Genomic DNA, 19,491 nt, shown 5'->3' on the forward strand with positions numbered 1-19,491 from the left:
TTCACTTGTTACCAGTACCAAGTAAGGTATTTTTGTATTTGTGTATTTCTACAGGTTTTTCATGACACCTAGCCGTTAATTTATACTTCCTGTTCTTAGTTTTGTTTATTTAAGTGTTTCATTGGGGAGTGGACCGTCAGTTACTTCCCACGAAAGCAACCCCGACTCCCACCCACGTAGGTACTTGTACCCTTGGTTGAAAATCACTGCAGTAAACCAAAGGGAAAGTGTGTGCAATGCCAGGAACCTGGACACACCGCTAAATTGAATGCAGCTGTTAATCATTTTCATATTTAGTGTGGTTTTCCTGTTATGGAATCATAGTGTCAGCATTGAAAAAAGGCTCCAGACCTATGTTAGTGAAACTCTGACTCTATACCTACTCAAACAACTTTCCTTGTCACAGCTGTTTGATTAAACAATGAATAAGTTACTGAGTTGCCTCCAACAATTTATTTGTTTCAACAGCTTTCCAAAGGTCAACATTTATGGTGAAGTCCATATTTCTGATTAGACACAAAAAGATGACCACTAACTGAATGTACATCCCCTAATGAAAGAGACAGGGCTTGTTTATAAGGGCACTTTACCATATATAAACATTAATATATAAACAACTACCAGAGTTTACAACAGGTTACTGCCTTTACTGAAAACTGACAGTGCTGTCAGGTTGTCACGACCACATAACCTAAACATTAAACAGGAAACCCACTGTTGCACAAATACCGAAGAACCAAATTTGCTGAGTCATCTTGACAATAAAGGCTTCATGTAGTTGAAGAGAGCATTTATCTACAATGACAACTCGATATGGACATTGTGTGATGGGCCCATCTCTTATCTATAAGGAGGTGTTTAACATGGAGGGAGGTGAGACTATTCAAAGAGCAGAAAAAACAACCAGGGGATTTACAGCTCTGCTTACACTCCCATCAGGATGCAGTAATGGAGAAACCAATAGGAGGCGCTTTTTTGCTCAGACAGCTGTAGAGGTGAGTCATTCAAGATGAGGCCCATCCCTCTTGTCATGTGACCACACTTAGCTGAAACACTGACCCACACTGTATCTTGTTCTCCTGCTTGCGCTCACTCAACGACCCTGACAGAAGCGGAGCTAAAGGCAAGATCTGCAGAAAGAGGAACAAGTCTTCCTGTGCGCTGTTCACACGACAACTAGAGGATTTGGCTCTCACCAAGGTCATCCCCTGGTCAAACAAGCACATAGATACATTCGCTTATAAAACCCCATAGTGATAAGATCCATTGCAACAAGAGTAAGCCCGACACTCAAACAGGCTGCTTTAATAGCAGGCATCCATGTTAATTAACAACAGGATGCATGACATTTCAAGAGTGGTCCCTTGGCTACAGCGAGTGCTGCCCTTGCGCCCCGGCCCCAAGGCAACTACAGAAAGATTGGGAGCTTCCAATAATGTCAAGGTCAGCTCACTGTCAAAAAGAATGTCAGCACCATAGAGCTGAAAATGCATGGGTGCCTATGCACATGGGTAGGTGACGAGAAGAAAACAGCTCCCGTGCATCTATCAGATAAGGACACAAGACACACACAAAAATATTTTGCTCATTCAGGAACTGCTCCTCTTTAAGCATGACTTACTGGATACATGAAAACAAACAACAAGCACAGACAGACAACGACTTAACTGAAGTTTGCCTCAGATTTAGATATTTAGAAGATGGCATGTAGTAGAGCACCTCATTCAGAGGCTCTTTAAGCTGCTGGGGATCCCTGTGGAAGATCACTGCCTCAGAAATAGACACCTTGGGCCTACCCAACTCAAAGTCTCACTACTTGGGATCCTTCCAAAAGAACCAGACGGGGTGCTAGGGAGGTAAATTCCATACGAAGAAGGAAATCCTTTCTTTACCTCGCTTCTCCTCCCTAACGCCACCCTCTCTCCCTTGTTCATTCCTGCAGCCATGAATACTGGGCTCAAATTACCAAAAGGCTCAAAGTCTTTTCACTTCAGTAGAACAGAGGCCATTTCGGAGACAAGTCCAAAGGGGAGGAACATGCACACAAAATGAACAGCTCATAAGGAGACACAAACGTCACTTAAATCTCTCTCATAATGCCAGACGAGTCTTTTTACATTGTACAAATACCTGGTTATAGTGACAAGCATGCATATATATTATTAAAATATGACAAATTAACATCAGAAAAATGAATGAACTGCGTCTGAATAGTGCATGACACAATGCGCCACACTATTAATGATGTATGCTGCTCATGCACTGCACTAAAAGATAAACTCTAAAATAACAAAACACAACATCATCCAGCCATTTTCTTATCTGAAGTGGGTCACGGGAGCACCAGCAAGGAATCCCAGACCTCCCTCTCGTCAGCTACCTCCACCAGCTTAACCGGGGAAATGCCAAGCCTTTCCCAGGCTAGCTCATAGACATACCGTATTTTCCACACTGTAAGGCGCACTTAACTTTACAGTGCAGCTTATGTATGATTTCTGGTTGTGCTTACTGACCTCGAACCGATTTTATGAGGTACACGGCGCTCAGAAATCTGTCAAAAAATGTTTTAGTATGACTTTGGTAAACTATGAAGCCGCACCGCTTGATGGATTATCGGAGCATTACGGCTACTGTAGTCAGGAGCCTGGCGGAGTAATCCAGGTCCAAACTCCGTCCGCTTCAGGTCCCAAAGTCAAACGGACACTGCGGCATCACTGAGTGTTAAAAACTAAAAATTTTCACCTTTAATAAAATGATCAGTGTTGCTGCTTTACCAGGTGTAACAATTAAGTTTAACATCCAGACATCCATGAAAACAGAATTTATGAAATTAGAAGTTAGCAGGAAGTTAGCTCGCTAGTTTCCACCTAAACATGATATAGCATGTTCTGACTGAGAGATTTCTGAAAAAATTAAACGTACAGCTCTGCTATCACTTCCAACATAAATGAAGACAGGAAACTAAACAGCAGTGACGTTTGTAGGGTTACTGAAGATTGGCTAGCTCGTATATAATTCTGTGCTACGTGATCGCTAGCGACACAGCTATGTTAGCATAACATAAACACAGTGAAGCTGGAGGATGAGCGCTGACTTTTTTTCACTTGATAAAAGTTAACGTGAGGGTTCCTGATGCTGTAAAAGGACCAAACTTCAGGAGAACAACTGAGATAATCCATCCACAATACGAGGTTATTCATTAATATACAACAGGGGATTGGAGCAGCTGCGAGAGATTTCAACATTAATGAATCAATGGTACGGAAGTTGAGGAAGCAAAAAGAATAAGCTGAGTAAAGTTTGATCTGATTTTGTTTCGCTTAATGCGCCTTATAATTCAGTGCGCCTTATGTATGAAAACAGACCCGTTCATCGACAGCGCGCCTTATGGTCCTAATATACTGTAATATTTCCAGCACGTCCCAGATCTACGCCAGAGCCTCGTCCTAGTAGGACATGCCAGGCTGGAACAGCTTACCCTGGAGGCAACAGCCATCTTCTTTTCGATGTTGAGGAGTACCGGCTCTACTCTGAACCCCTCCCGAATGACTAAACTTGTCATCCTATTGCCAGGCCAGAGCTCATCCACCTTTCGGAGAAAGCTCATTTAGGCTACCGGTATCCGTGATCTCACTCTAATAGTGTTAATAATAAGATTAGGCCTAGATTAACAGATGTTTGGCATTTCTCAAAGAGACGCCATCTGGTGGCAGATAGATGCATAACATTTAGGCCATATATATTTTAAAAATTGTGTATATATATATATATATATACACACACACACACACACACACACACACACACAATCTAACATGGTGCTTCACAAATAACAGCAGAATGGCAAATTTAATCTTAGTCCAGATCCTTTCCTCTACTGCAGCACTATTAATCAAGTCTTTATGTAACCAAATTATAACGACCTTACATGGTGGACCATATTAATTTAGCAAATAAACAAAACAAAACAAAACATTGTTCTAAAGAAATGTACAGATTAAGTCAATAAAAACTACAAAACGACAGGAAGTCCAGATTTGGTTTCCCACATCAAACGAGTAACAAAAAACTATGGTGAATGTTCAAAAGTTTAGCATCATACCTGCTGCTGGTGAGCATTACACCAACATTTTCAATCCCAATACAGATAATGAGGAATACGGCTTTGTTTTAGATGGTGCAACTAGCCAACTTCACAAACTGCCCTTGGTAATCGATGCCAGAAATGCTACTTAGATAAATTTTTATTCTCATTTTTTCAATGTACAATGGCAGTGACCAGTTCAACGCCACCAGCCATGACAATGAGCTGTACATCTCCACAACATTCGAGAAGGCTAGAGTACCAACCTTCCTTCTAAAAATGATCCAGTAATGTGGTTGACAAGAACTATACAACATTTGAGTAGCATTTAAGAACGAGTTATAAAATCCTTCACCTCCAAGCCTTAGAATAGGACTGCAACATCACTGCTGCATTAAGGTAATGCTGATATTACCATGTGAGAAAGGCACAGCACTGGAATAAATGCAATTAAGTCAACTGAACATAATCTAGAGCGTGTACTGTGGCCATTTTGTTCACAGTAAAATGTTGACTTCAGTGTTGCAAATTTAAAATACTGTTTTTGAAGCTACACTAAGAGCTAAATGACCTCCAAGAGACAAAGAACATGGCACTACAGGTAAAACACTGAAAAACAACCACTGGCTTTGTTTTTCTTTCTGAAAATGAAAGAAAAACAAAGCCAGTGGCTATTCTCAGATTTCAATTTCACAAAGATTAACCTGTGTGTGCATTTTTTTTCTATTTTATGTGCCATTACAATTTTGACTAAGACATTAAATAAACTGGCGAAGCAGGCCAAACACCATGTCTTGCCACCTATAGCTTTGATGAAACCAATAAGTGGTCTTCACAGGCACAAACATAAACACAAACAACAACAAACAAAAGCAAAAAAATTCCCCAAAAACAAAACTGGAGTTTAACAGCATGTCCATGCACAGTGTCCACCTGTGCCCGACCAAGCCTCCACAACACGTACAGTCCAGTGAGATTACACCAACCCCCTCACTCTGCCCCCGCACACATGCTGGCTGTACTAGGCAGGATATGAATATATCTGCCATTCCCCAGAAATGTGCAGGTTGAACTGCACTCTAAGCAACAGCAAAAGGAAATAGAAGATGAAGAGCAGGCAAATCAATAGCGCCTGGCTTAAAGACAAACGGGATATGCGGTCAGGGAGAGCATGGCTCAGTCCAGATCTTATTTCACACTTTCACACCCAAACAAATTCACAATAAAACAAAATGATAAACACACACACTAAACAGGATGTGAGGGACTTTAACATAGATTTGTACCGAGCATTTTGACATGCATTATAATGCTGCTTCGCAGATTTCTCTAAACACAGAACATCTACAGGATAATGAGCCTCTTAACGGAGGATTTGAAAAGATGGCCTTTATGGTAGGTATTTTTATCCATGTAGTTCATTTGTACATTCTAATATGACTAACAATGGCTTCCACTGCCATGGTGACATAACAGGTTGTTTCTCTCAAGCAACAAAATATTACTATTATTATTCTCATAAAAAGAAGGCAAAAATCACCCACACAGCTCAATCAGTAGCTTATTCCAAACTGTGTCATTCTCTTCCCTGAAATCTTTGAACCAGGCAAAATAGAACATTTGAATAAACAAGATGAAACATTCAGATACTTGGGACTACAGACTATCCCTCACTGCACTGCAGCAGCATAATCGTCGGCTTCAACCACAATTACAAAGTGCAAGAGCTGCCTGAAACAGATATGGTTTCCACACAGCCAGCCAGCTGATAAAGCTCCTGGAACAAGCTGTGATCTGACTGAGGCATCGGCCAACTGTTCAGGCAACTGCACACAAATATAAACAACAAAGCCTACTCGGCATAACCTCGAAACATGTGGGTAAAGGGACGAAGTATGAATAAGTGATGCAAGCATCAGGTCCACACACAGTTAAGAATATTATATGCTATAGTGACTTGCAGCTGAGTTTATCTGTCACTAGATAATGCTTCAACTTTAGCCATGATGTGGCTGTTGTCATGCTGAGCGGTCAAGCTTCCTGGGAGCGCAGTGTGGCCTGCCATTAACACAACAATGTCCAGCTGCCTGAATGGACCAGGACCAGACTGGAGATGAGAGACACACAATAGAGAACAAAGGCCAAGTGGGTGCTGTAAGAAGGGTGAGGGAGAGAGCAGTCGACAGCAGGGCTAAGCATGACATAAAATCAATCATCTGTTTCAAGCCAAACAAGCCAGCTACTGTCCATTTCAGGCTCAGTAACCCTGAAGAGGAAAAAACAAAGGACTAAGCAAAATTCAGACAGTATCTTTCTCGAAGTCGAAGTCAAATGGGCTGCTATTAAAGACTGACTCAGCGCTCCAAAACAACAGCAACATTAAAAGGATAATAACCAACAGGGTTACTGTAGTGATAAACCTGACCTGAAAATGTCTCTGTTGGGGAGCTAACTAAGCTAAACATTTTAAAAAGCTTCAGAGAACACTCGAGCATTCATGAATAGCAGCATTCCCTTTAAAATACTACTAAATGTGGGAAGAGATGTTTCCCAAGGAGTAGTCTAGCAAAGGTATGAGAGGAACTCCCCACCCCACACACACAAAAGGAGGAGGAATCTTGTTGTTAGGTAAGCTCATGCTCTGACATAATATAAACCCTCTGTCCTACACCACGTGATCTCACTGCATGACAAACACATTTACATGACATTTCCATTTCCTCTTTTGGGTGACAGTATTATCTGGAGTGGTGCGAGGCCTTGCCCTGCCACCACGTTGCTGCAGCATACATATGCTGTACTTTCTGGTGTGAGACTGGAAGGTGTCACTCAAAGGAGAAAAGAGTGGACCTTGGCAGCCATTTTGAACTGCTGTTATATATATATATATAAGCCTTTCACAGTCCAAGTCAGATCTCCCTCTCTCCTCCCCCCCCAGTTTGCACTGGTCACTCATTTACCCCATTTTTAGTCCCAGTGTTGTGCATTAGAAAAAAGGGCATCTGCAAGCAGACTCTTGTCTGGATTGACTTTGGTACCAAAAAAATGCTTTTCCTTCTGCTCTGTTTTATTTTTAAGCTTTCTACCAGACTGACAGCACCCTCAGGGCACTCACATCCAGATTTGTCCTTTTAGATTTTCCAATCTGATGTTTTTTTTTACAAAACAGCTGGGCAGTTCATCATCATCGTCACAATTATTATTGTGGTGAGCACTGGAAGAGGCAGTAAGACTGGAGAGGAAAAAAAGAAACAGGATTAATGTGGCGAAGTCTAAAATGGCTGCCTGCAGTTCAAAAGGTGGACGGGACAGACAGAAACTCTAAGCTGTATGCAAAACCACATACCAGTAGAGAGCAAGATGAGCAATGTGAGGTAAGACAAAGAAAAGGAAATGAAGGACACAACATCACAGTGCACTAAAACAAGGAGAGAGGGAGAGAAAGAGCGAGCAAGCAAGCAAAAGAGACGATTACATAGATTGCCTGCTTCACCCCCCTTCAGCCTTGTGTTTCTTTTTTTTTTTTTTTTTTTTAACCCTAGCCGCCTCCTCCTCCTCCATTATTCTCCCAAGAAGCATTGCTTCTCGGCACAAAACAGAATTAACCAGTGCAGCCCTCTGCAACACTGCTCCCCCAGCACTGAGGAAGAGCTGCGCCCCATTGGAGCAACTTCAGAGCTCATGCACCAATAGGAAGCCACCACTAAGGCAGGCGTCACAGGGACTTGTTTTTAACCCTGTTGTGAAAGACAGCAAGCCGCATAACACACAGCGGCTGCAGAGGAAATGCTACAGAGGAGAAAGTAATATGTACCTAAAATTAAGAAGAAAAGGCTTGATGGGTAGCTCAAGGGCACTGAAGATATTAAAAAGATAAATAACACTTTAAGAATTTATTTTAAAAAAAAAAGATTTGTATTTAAGGAATAAAACATTGTTAATAAAATACACCGCAACTAAAATGCATATGACATATTCACTGAAGTGAATACAGGTTACATAGAACCACAATGGTAACTTGGCTAACTTGATCACATGAGCACAGCACACACAAAACCTTATTACAATATCAATAGCTACACCTGCCCTCCATGTAATGATACAGAGTGTCATCAGCATGCAAATGGCAAGCTAAGAGGATAGGGTCCCCCCCCCTTTTCCTCACAGCAACAATCCCTGCGCCCTTCTCCCACTGTCTGCACGCAGAGAGAATCCTGTCTTCATTTGGAAATAGGCCAACATCCTGCTTTATTCTCCTCTGTACATAAACATAAACCAGAGTTAAAAACCTCTAAAGATTTTGCATGATCCACAGTTCCTACCCGGGCCAATTATGCTTTCAAGGACATGTCACGAAGCAGTTATATGTCTTTGTCTTAAATTGCTAGGTGAAAATTATTAGGTGAAGCGGAGCATTTCTCACCAACACAAAAACTGGGCCAAGCTAACCTCGTCTGTCTGCACATTCTTCGTATTGCCAAATTTTCAGCGGCCCATAGTGGGAAAGAAGGGTCCATGTCCCTCAGACATTTCCACTCACATGTACTGATTATTATGCTCTCAAAGACAGCCTAACTGATGTAACTACCCCTACCCCCACCACAAAAACACACACCTCTCGCTAAAACATATGCAAAGCTGCTTGATAGGCCTGGAAAACCAATATGGCAGACGGCTTTCCGACAGAGCAGTAACAAGCAACCCAGCAGTACAGTTCTAGCTTCCCTGAAGTGGTGGGTCAAGGAAGTAAGGTTTGCTGCTGTGTGTACTTGCCCCTGTCCTAAATACTAGATGCATTTCTTACTCTCTCCCATGTCTTTGTCTCTGTTAGTAAGTGTATTGTTTGTTCAAGATAAGAAATGGGGGGGGGGGGGAGGACTGCAGCTCACTCTGTCTATTAAAGGACAGGAAACATATTCAGAGAATGCTAGTTGCAACCCGATCAAAACAATCCTTGGAAAACTGGTCTGGCTTCCAATAGTCATACAGATCAATCCAAATACTTAACTCTGGCTGAACAACCCCCAGCAGGGCACGTGTAACCTTTGTACTCATGAAGCTAGGTAAAAGAGGGCTCAGTGGAGAAGAAGCCTCATATGTTTTGTAGCCTCAAATCTCCTTATTAGGTAGATTTTTAGTGGTGAGCAACCAAGCAACAAATAACTTAACGATTACCATCTGGGTTTATAGTATAGTATTCAGTTACATAAGTAATTTAAAACTAAAATAAATGAAAAATAATAATGGAAATAAGACAACAAAATAAAGCCCTTGTGAATTCAAGACAGATCTCACGTCCAGTGGTTTTGATTCAACTGTCCTACCAAAGCAAAAGCACTGTCTCCCTTCTCTACTCGATGTACATCACTTCTCTACTTGCTTACAATGCAAGCTTATGTGGTGCGACTCAGAGGAGAAACTCTACTCTGGCAACAAACTGGGCAACAGTTTGTGTTCCGAAATACGCTCATCATCAAATAAGCCACACAGGGAAATGTATTGTTTTATGCTATTACTTTGCATAGAGATACTCTAATCTAAACTTCGAAATCGAATAACAATCCAGAGCTTCTTTCCTTCTCACCCCAACGGAGGTGTAGGTGAAAACGAAATACGGTGTCATAATCAAGAAAAGGTTGGGAATGTCAAACACCACAAAGTACGACGTGTTAAAACGTAACAAGAAGTTATAGTAGTCTTCAACTTGAGTAAAAGTTGTGATTGCTACAGTAAGACTTCAACAGTGCTACTCACACGCTGGAATTAAAAAAATGGAGGCTAAAAAAGGAAACAAGCGCTCCCCTCTCTGAAATACCACCCATTTCTTTTAACCGCCACCACGGAGACTGGGGGTTGGTAGGTTGGGGGAGGTGAAGAACAGCAAGTCACTACCCAACAACTCTGGTTTTCTGTTTGTTAGAGCCTACATCCACAGAGGAAAAACAAGAGGCAAGAGATATATGGCCAAAACACAACTGAGCTTTTTCAGTATGAACAACACACCCGAGCGAAGCTAGGAATGAGACAAATGCATTAACATGATGTAGCAAACACCACCATGATGTGAGCGCCGTATTTTCCATAAAACTCGGGGCAGAGATCCACGGGATTTCGGCTTGCAAACACATCATCGTGTGTACACACATCAAAGACTTCTCTGCGTGTGCATGAGCTGTAGAATACTGGTTCAAAATAAGGACACAATTGCCTGGAGAACATTCAGAAAGTTAGCTGAAAGGCTAAGTTAGCATTTGTTGCCTCTGCTAACGTTCTCCAACGCAGCAGCTGGCCGCTGAGCTTACATGAGTGGCAAACCATTTCACGACTTTACTTTCAAACACTTTGAGAATTTCGTGGTAACAATAGAAACAATTTAAAACAATGCTGTCAATAAACAACGCAACAAATCGTTTTTGACTTAAGGTGAAACAAGTTTGCATTTTCCTGTGCGCTCTGGTTCTGAACTTTTAAGACCAACAAACAGAATGCATTTGTATTCTAATCTGACACTAACACAATAACATGCCTAGAAACGCAAAAGTGTAGTGTGCTGTTACTGATGTTTTGAATTTGTAAGGTTAACCACTGCGAGGGCTCGTTATTCAAACTTAAACAACTTGAAGTTTATTTATAAATGTTTGAAAACGACATTAGTTCTCTTGTGGAAAAATACAGTTTACTTAAGTACTCGTGTAACGTTAGAACGACAGCCAACTGGGACACGTTTAGCTTTCGCATTAACACCAATAAAATAATAAGAAAAATAATGAAGGGACCTCTAATGGCCTAAATGCTACACGAGTAAAACTCGTGTTAACTTACATGATGTTACTAACAGATTTACGTACGTAGTTTCAATACTGGTCGAACATTAGAGCTCAACAAAACTAACAGTGTGATGGATTCTCAGACTACCGAGCTAGCTATAAAAAACAACACGAGGAGCCGACGAAAAGGGCACGGAAGTCCAGACACAGCCCGGAGCAGCTCTGTAAGGCAGACCATCGATAAAGGTCGCTTTTTAGCCAGCCAAGCAAGCTACTCTTCTGGAAATAACTTATTGTAATAAATTGAAGTAGGCGCTAGGTACTTAGCTAGCTAAGTTATGTAGCTTGGTAGCTGAGGTGGGTAGACGGAAAACATGGTTATTTGGTGTGTTGGTTATAGTTACAAACCCTCGTATATAGCGAGAACTATATAGCCAATTGACACAAATGTTAAGTACTCACCTAAAGAGGCATTCCAAACTTGTATAAACGAGGTAATATAATGTAAAGTAGGAAGTCCTTAGAGCATCCCAACATCAATTCCAATCAGACCAGTAGGCCTGTATATCGGCCTCGGAGTCTCCTGTATCCTTTGCCCTTATAAGTGGCTCCCTCTCCAGGGTTAGGAAACAAACTTCTCAGGGTCTCCCACGCATAGACGGAAAGTTAAATTCCCTGTGCTGTTCACGTGCACTGCATCCATTGAGTATCTATATCAGCTCCCCGGCAAATACATCAGTTTATTTTAGTGTCTTGTATATTTACAATCGCTATTTATAATGGGGCATAAGCTGCTGTATGTGATACAGAGCTCTGATTCTGTCTCGGTCCTTACATTCGCAGAGGCGCCCATCCCCCTCCTCACCGGCATCGACCGCGGGTCCCAGCGAAACTGACACACAACCACGCCACGGGGTTTCCCTGGCGACCGTGCAGGGGCCCTCTCCTTGGGCGGCCCTTGCTGATGTTTCCCGCCTCTCGTCAGTGATTCGATTCCAATATGTCACTCATGTTACGCACGCGATATACGTGCAAGTCATTGGCGAAAGGCAGCGTCGATTATTTTTTCCTTCTACTACGTAAAACAGGGCGGGTACTGCTTTGAGGAGTGGTGCGAAAATTTCCTTTCATTATATGTGTGTAGTGGTGGTGAACAGGCAGGAGTGAATGGCAGGATCGGGAGATAATTTGATACCCAGCAGAGGATCTGTACCTTCAGAGTTTCGGGAATTGTTCTTTATTAAATTCACATGCCGTGGAATTTATTTTAAGTCGTTAGTGGGATTATTGCTTTTTATTTGTGTGTTACTTTCATCTACTGTGGAAGGAGTGTTTGTACTAATACATAGTAGCAAGCGTTAGCTACACGGGGTCTCTGGGGCCCAGTTCCAGGGACACCAAAGGCAGGGTTAGCCCACTGGGTCAGCCCCACCTACCGATATGTCAGATGAATGGAGTATGAGGTGTCGTTTTGGTAGCGTCTGCTGAGGGGTTGGACAGGGAACTTGACCAGTACTCCTGGGTTGCATCCACTTATTACTGGTCCCTCCTACTTCTGTCCCGCTGCCGAAACCAGTATCTTCCTACACTTGTACAGAAAAAAGTGGCCGTCACAACGAAAACAACGCTAGCCGTTGCTCAATAAATCCACTCCCGGGAGTTATATCCGAAAAATGAGCACCTTCCTTTTCTGTGATTTTAGCATTTATACAGAAGAACGCAGCCGAAGTATAACATTGTCGCCCAGCCTACTGCACACATTGGATATACAAAATCATCTAAGGGGATACATTTTCAAAAGATACAAGTACACGACGGATAATTTTGCCACATTTATAATCAAACTAGTCACGATGACGCCATTGGTTTGTTATCGTGTCATGAGACTCAGGAGCGACTTTGGATTGGCTACGGTGATAAATGCCAACGTCATTTGTTGCAGGGTCTGACGAACGACGAGATTAGACAGCAAGAATAACACAATTTGTACATTGTACTCTGGGGCTTCTATAATAAAGTTAGCTCTTAGATACTCAGATAACAGAATCGAGAAAAACAATCGACGTCAAAAGGATTTGACAGCTCTATTTTGGTTATATTTGACCGATTAGAGTAGTATACCACGCCCAGAAGTGCTTTAGAGGTACAACTTTGGGCTAAACTGGACATAAGAACTATGTTTTGTTCAAATACATCTGAAGGGTTAAAGTAGACGTCAAAGCCAGGGTTCCAAATTAGTATCAATCTACCTAAATACACAAATGTGTTTATGGTGAACAGGTACGTAGCACAGTTGCAGTGTTTGATGTTTATCTGATTACTTAAGATAACATTCACATATCCCTTTTTGAACACTGAAATCGTTTTTAAAAGCAGGTCTTGAGCTTATTAACAGATGGAAAACTACCAAGTTTCCCAGCCGCACTGTGTTGGCAGGCTGTGGCCATACTTAACAGCACTGCCGTGAAAAAGCAGTGTCATGTGGCCCAGTCCAAACTATGCACTGCAACACTGCTGTGTTCAACCCTCCCCCACTGCCACAGCTTCAGTAAATCTTTCATCTGCTCACCGTCTCTGCGTGAGGTTCTGTAATGTGAAAACACAATGCACACCTTGTTACTTCATTTGGAGGTTGTTGTTGTTTTTTTAATTGTCCTTATAATCTGAAGCACTTACACAAATCCATTTATAAGACAGGTGTTATCAAAGTGTGGACACATTACTAAAAATGACATAACCATAGGATCACAACAGTCTGCTCAATAAATATTAATACTGCATGCATGACACTACTTGCCCCCTCTATGATTGTTGTTACACAAGATCCTAAGTAATAAGCTCAGAACGGAACAGAAGGGACTTGCTCAAGATATATATATATTTTAGTGACAACATGGAAACATGACAGCTCACACAATTTTTTGTGTATTGATATTAATGTGCAGAAACGTATTACATGACAATTTGGCTTCACAGAACTTCTATCATCAAATTCAAACAAGAAAATCCAAACCTTACTTTTTACCTCCTTTGCAAGAAGAAAAAAAAACAAAACATCAATGTCTAGTAACTGTGCATACTGTTTATGATGGCACACCACAGGTTCTAAGAATATGGCCCTAACAAGCAAGTGTATATAAAATATAGTTGTTTATCAATAAGTGGTTTTAGTGACTCTCCAGATCAGGGATCTTTGTGAGAAGTTGCATATAGACACAAAATCATTACATCATCAAAAAGAGTGTTCACATATTAGATAATAGATCACCCTCACTGAGGAACAGTGACGCTCCAGAAGTACTACATCTGATTAAGCTTTAACTTTAATGACATAAATGTGTGTGTCTGCATTAAAAGGCCCTTTGAATAAGCATATTTACAATATTGGCTAACCAGGAAATACACTGAAAGTGGCCAGATTAAGCATGTGTATACTGACTCTACTCTCTACTGAGACTATTCTTAGCAGGTTACTTTTTTAGGTCTTTTTTTTTTTTTTTGGAGGGGGGGCACTTTTTTCCTACTGTCTTTGTCCTATTCTTCAGTGAGGAACCAGTCTCTCTTCCTCTTGCTTTCTACTAAGCAGCTTATACAGAGAACAGAAAGGGAAACAAATGGCAGAGTGTTTGTTTTCTGGTGGGGAGGAACATGTTTCAGGGAGAGTCAAGTCCAAGACTCTCCCTACTGCTGGGAAATGCTGTCCTCTGCTGGCATCGTTGTGACACTGCAGAGCCATGCCTCTCCCGAGCTGTAGCTAGAAGCGGTTTAGAGCAGCTTCAGACTGCCAGTGACATTATTCACCATCTCTTCTTCCCCCATGATTGCCAGGACGGTGCGGGACCCAGACTCCACCTTCCAAAGACCAGAAGGGTTGGTTTAGAGCTCAGCTTTACACATCTTCATGCCAAGCCACTGTACAATACTGACAAAAACTTACTTTTGGTTTTTAAACCACAACTATTACTACTGATAATGTAACAATGTTTGGAATGTCTACTTGCACCACCACAGATATTTGGATACAAGATAAAAATTCTTTTACCTGGGTAAGTCCCGCATCTTGGACAAGATATGTGGGCAGACTGAGGCTCATGGCCAGGGCTTGCAGTTCCAGCAGATGAGCCACGTTGGTGCCCTGGACCACCACCTTCTTGGCCCTGTATCAGCAACATGAACATGTTTTTTTTCCCTCCGATTGTCAATGCAGATAGCAATCTGGAGCACTATTCTGACACAGGAGGACTTTTAATGAACAAAGAAATGCTGAAAAATATTTAAGAAGAGCTCCAAAATAAAGCATCAGGTCTTCTAGAAAATAACACTGGTCTTACCCACTGTGGTCCCACCTCCAGGCCATCTCCCTCCAGCTGTTCTTCTCTTGTAGAGCCTGGTACAAGCCCACAGCAGCATGACCAACCTGAGCAGCCACCTGCACACAAACAGTGTCGAGTTCAATCAATTCAGTGTTACATTTCTCACAAACTTAACATAAAATGACAAAAAACAAAAAAGCAACAACAACACTGTTTACAGTAACACAACATTAAATCTTATGTAACTTCAGCTGTCTCATGAGCTGACATGTGGAGAAGAAAAAGTACCTCAGCTGTAAGCGACAGCAGTATGTAGCAGCTTAATGACTCCCACTTTAACCCAAAATGAGACAAAAATATATACTTTTTATTTTTTTTAGTGCAAAAACAAACAATGGATGAGTGATTCAGATGCGTGCAAGCAGACGTGCCAAGAAGACTTTTGGAATTTTCCTTCCCCTTGTTTTTCATCTTCCTATGGAAGGAAAGCTGGAAACCCTAATTTCATTCCCTTGTTTTCTTTGGTTTAGTCGCAGCTGTTAAAAATACAACATTTGTAATGACCACTGGAGTGCCTCCGATGTACATCACTGACCTCAAAGTGCATTGTTCATGCAAAGTAATGATGGCTTCATTTGTCAGAATATGTGACAAAGACCAAAGAACTGATTTTGGATGTTCGGACGACCAAGAAACCTGTGGCCTGTTTCAATCCAGGGAGTGACAGTACACAGTGCAACAGTTACACTCTTTTGCATATCCTCCAAGTAAAACTAACTAATAAGGTTTTACAGTTTAGTGTAAAATTTCAATCATATATATGTAATCTCTGTAATTGAGCCATTTGTATATATTAAAGCTATTTGTTATATTTTGTAACTTTGTAATATATTCTTTCGTTTTATTTAATTCAGTCTGTTACTGTCATTATCGTCTGGGCACAACTGTAACCACATCATTTCCTCAGGGATTAATACACACACACACACACACACACACACACACACACACACACACAAACAAAAACAAAAAGCTGAAAAAATGGTCCCATTGAACTAACCTTCCCAATGCCCATGGCGAGGTCCATATTCACCACAAACACCATCTTGTAAATGAGGTCATCATCACCCTCCTCCTAAACAGCAGACACACAAAGAGACACTGAGATTTGGCTTTGGATAAACTCCACAAGGTCCAATGTACCAAGGTGTACCTGCAGGGATTAAGGCTAGCTTATGGGCACCTCATTCTCCAGCTTGTTGAAGTAGTACATGGCCGCTTCCTCGGCAGACACATTCCGAGTATGCAAGAGTGCCTACAGTGAAGAGACAATGGAGAGGGACAGGGAACAAAACCGTGAAGTAAAAGTAGACTTTATTTTGGTAGCCAAGAAAATACATTTATAGAAATAATTGTCATCTTTTGCAGTTAGTTTCCACATTGATTAGATATTATTAGGAATTATTTCGTAACTGCAGAGCTGTATCCTCGATCAGTCCTTGAAGAAACTGTTCCTGAGGACAAAATAAATCAATAGTCCAAACACTGTAATCTTATTTGGAGCAATGAAGTTGCTATTGTGACTCATTACGATTTAGACAAAGTCAAAGTTAGCTTTATTGTCAAAAACCATATGTACAGATCATACACAGGAATTTGAAATTGAAATGCTCCCATGACCCTCAGTGTACACTAAAACAATATAAAGATAAAAATATAAAAATAAAATAGGCGTCTTATGTACAATACATTTAGATTTGGAACAGACATTGGTAGACACATACACACACTGTGCAAGTATGGCTTTACGATTTCCAGTGTTTGTGACACAGCTGTGAGAAACACTCCTAAACTCAGACACAAACATTATTTAACACAGTAAGCACCATCAACTTTAAAGAAATGTGATGCTATCACAGGATATAAGGTGCACACTGAGGTTGTACAGCCCCACCTGTTTGGCCGCCTCCTCTGGGATGTCCAGCTCTCTGAGCTGCTGCAGAAACACTGGGTTGACATCCTGAGAGCCTGAGTCTGGGCCTGATTGCTCCGATGGCTCCATTATATCTGCAAAAAGAGAAGCCGCGATACTGAACAACCTCCACAGCACGAACCCTGTTGAATTAAGACCTCAGCCATAGCGGCTCACAGTGCATCTCATGATTATTTGCATAGACAGAGTGGCATTTGACAACAATTTGGACGGCTGAACCGAATGGCAACAACTAACGTCATGCGGTCTGTCACCTTTAAGAGTAAGGTCTGGTTTGAAAATGAATGAACTGTAATTTGAACATCCTCTATATGGAAGACTAGCGTATTAGGCTAACCAAAGCAGCGCTGTGCTGAACAGCAAAGTAGAATAGACAAGACAGGGGGTGTTAAGCTGTACGCTGGTGCAAACTACGTTGCACACCGTTCAGATTAGCAACCCTAGCCTTGCAGCGTGTGATGGAAAAAAAATAGCCTTATTCGGGATGTTGCAATGTGACAGTAAATATGACTCGAGATAAATGTTTTATGTGAATATTTTGTGCCAAAGAAATCATGCTAAGATTTCTTTCTACTATTGTCGAGTTACAAGGATAGCTAGCTAAAATTAGCACTAGCCGCTAATGCTAACTTTGCTAGCAACCCAGCCAGTTCGCTGGAGTTACCTGTTCCTTGCAGAAAGCTTGACGACAGGAACAAAAACGGTGTCTGCGGTTTCTCAAGGTCTTAAATTTTCCTTGCGATGGAATAATGTCTGTTCGAATAATGAATTACATTACACGAATTCTCATCTAGTACTGCCTTCGGCACTACTCCATTTTGGTCGATTGTGTTGAGGTGGGGGGGGTTAATATTTCTTCTGCCGCTTCTTTTTCTTATACTCTTTGGTTTAATGGCGGTTGTCAGACCAGCTAAAGGTACATTAGCGCCACCTACTGAACTGGAGTGTTACCTTGAACTTGACAAAAATAAATTAAAATATTTTTTAAAAAGCTTCTTTCTAATAAATCTATCCTTCTCATAACCACACCAGTTACCTATAGACCTGCAGCAGTGGCTTTCCAATGAGGTCTTCCAAAGTAAAATGAATCTTCAGCTCCTTGAAAGTTCCTATTATGATAATATACTTTTTCTTTCCTGATCATAGGCCTGACGCTCCAAGTATACCTGCTGGAGAGATTTGGGTTGCAGTGCATGCAGAGACCAGTTGGATCCTCGTCTATTAAATACAATGTGTGCTCTACTCTGAAACAGGTATTTATTATTTCTTCCATTCAGATCCTGCCAATTTTTCTGAATATTGGCACATCTCATCAAATACTTAATTGAATATTAGATGTCTTCCTGGGTCATTGATGCTCCAGTGCTCCTGCCATACATTTAGGATCTTACCGTTTATCATCAACTAAAGTCAGTGTTTCGTAAATTCCATCAACATGTAGACTTTGTAACAAGGGGGGAATCTTACGCTGGATCTTGTTTACACAAATATTCCTGGTGTGTACCGAGCGAAGCCCTGCCCTCGCCTCGGATACTCAGACTACTTGTCTGTTATGCTAATTCTGGCATACAGATCGCTCATCAGATGCTGCAAATCGGTGCTGAGACGGGTGAGAACCTGGCCTACAGGAGCTCTTTCTGCTCTTCAGGACTGTTTTGAGTACACTGACTGGGACGTGTCCAGGGAGGCTGCAACAAATGGCGACCACACCACCTTGGAGGAGTACACATCTGTGACCAGCTACATCAGTAGGTGCATCGATGATGTCAAATGCTGTTCATAGACTTCAGTTCAGCATTCAACACAATCATTCCTCAGCACCTGATTGGAAAATTGAGCCTGCTGGGCCTGAACAGCCGTCTGGATTGGTAACAGCATCTCCAACACCACCACCACCACCACACTGAGCACTGGAGCCCCTCAGGGCTGTGTGCTCAGCCCACTGCTCTTCACGCTGCTGACTCATGACTCTGCATAAATGCACAGTTTAATCCACATCATCAAATTTGAAGATGACACGACTGTGGTGGGTCTCACCAGCAGGAACGAAGAGTCAGCAAACGGAGAGGAGGTGCAACAGCTAACAGACTGGTGTAGAGTCGACAACCTGTCTTTGAACGTGGACAAAACAAAAGAGCTGATTGTAGAATTCAGGAGAGCACATAAAGATCACTGTCCACTTAACATCGATGGATCCTCTGTGGAGGTTGTCAATAGCACCAAATTCCTTGGTGTCCACCTGGCGGAGAACCTCTCCTGGTCCTTCAACACCAGCACCATAACTAAAAAGGCCCAACAGCATCGCTACTTCCTGCAGAAGCTGAGAAAAGCTCA

General features: G+C 41.8%; 2 protein-coding genes across 7 annotated transcripts in view; both read right to left on the reverse strand.

The window, feature by feature from the left end:
- The window catches only part of setd5 (SET domain containing 5), a 29,869-nt gene extending 18,422 nt beyond the window's left edge, over positions 1 to 11,447 (reverse strand). For 4 of the 5 annotated variants that reach the window (XM_085161054.1, XM_085161051.1, XM_085161052.1 and 1 more), the window contains exon 1: positions 11,314 to 11,447. The gene's annotated coding sequence lies outside the window, so the exon portion shown is untranslated. The remainder of the gene's footprint in view (positions 1 to 11,313) is intronic. The other variant, XM_085161053.1, reaches the window with a different exon arrangement.
- On the reverse strand, positions 38 to 18,029 carry LOC146519225 (putative peptidyl-tRNA hydrolase 2). 2 transcript variants are annotated; one of them, XR_014874286.1, is made up of 8 exons: positions 17,822 to 18,029; positions 17,119 to 17,231; positions 16,408 to 16,479; positions 16,225 to 16,299; positions 15,183 to 15,280; positions 14,894 to 15,008; positions 9,307 to 14,703; positions 38 to 9,051 (listed from the first exon to the last, which is right to left on the reverse strand). XR_014874286.1 is itself a non-coding variant. In XM_085161116.1 (7 exons), exons 2-7 carry the CDS (start codon positions 17,224 to 17,226, stop codon positions 14,617 to 14,619), a joined length of 555 nt encoding a protein of 184 aa, XP_085017242.1. In that variant the 5' UTR covers positions 17,227 to 17,231; positions 17,822 to 18,029; the 3' UTR covers positions 38 to 14,616. The 2 variants fall into 2 exon arrangements, 1 of the variants encoding a protein (XP_085017242.1); XM_085161116.1 differs by having other exon boundaries at positions 38 to 14,703.
- Positions 18,030 to 19,491: the final 1,462 nt, after the last annotated feature.

This window comes from Neolamprologus multifasciatus, chromosome 5, assembly GCF_963576455.1.
Source record: "Neolamprologus multifasciatus chromosome 5, fNeoMul1.2, whole genome shotgun sequence".
NCBI classification, from domain to species: Eukaryota; Metazoa; Chordata; class Actinopteri; order Cichliformes; family Cichlidae; genus Neolamprologus; species Neolamprologus multifasciatus.

Excerpts from the sequence above, each read along its gene's own strand:
- LOC146519225 (XM_085161116.1), bottom strand. The coding sequence starts at position 17,226 with ATGGAGCCATCGGAGCAATCAGGCCCAGACTCAGGCTCTCAGGATGTC. Across the intron at positions 16,480-17,118 it reads CAGAGGAGGCGGCCAAACAG|GCACTCTTGCATACTCGGAA; the intron begins GTGGGGCTGTAC and ends TCTTCACTGTAG. Across the intron at positions 14,704-14,893 it reads AAGATGCGGGACTTACCCAG|GTGGAGTCTGGGTCCCGCAC; the intron begins GTAAAAGAATTT and ends GGTCTTTGGAAG.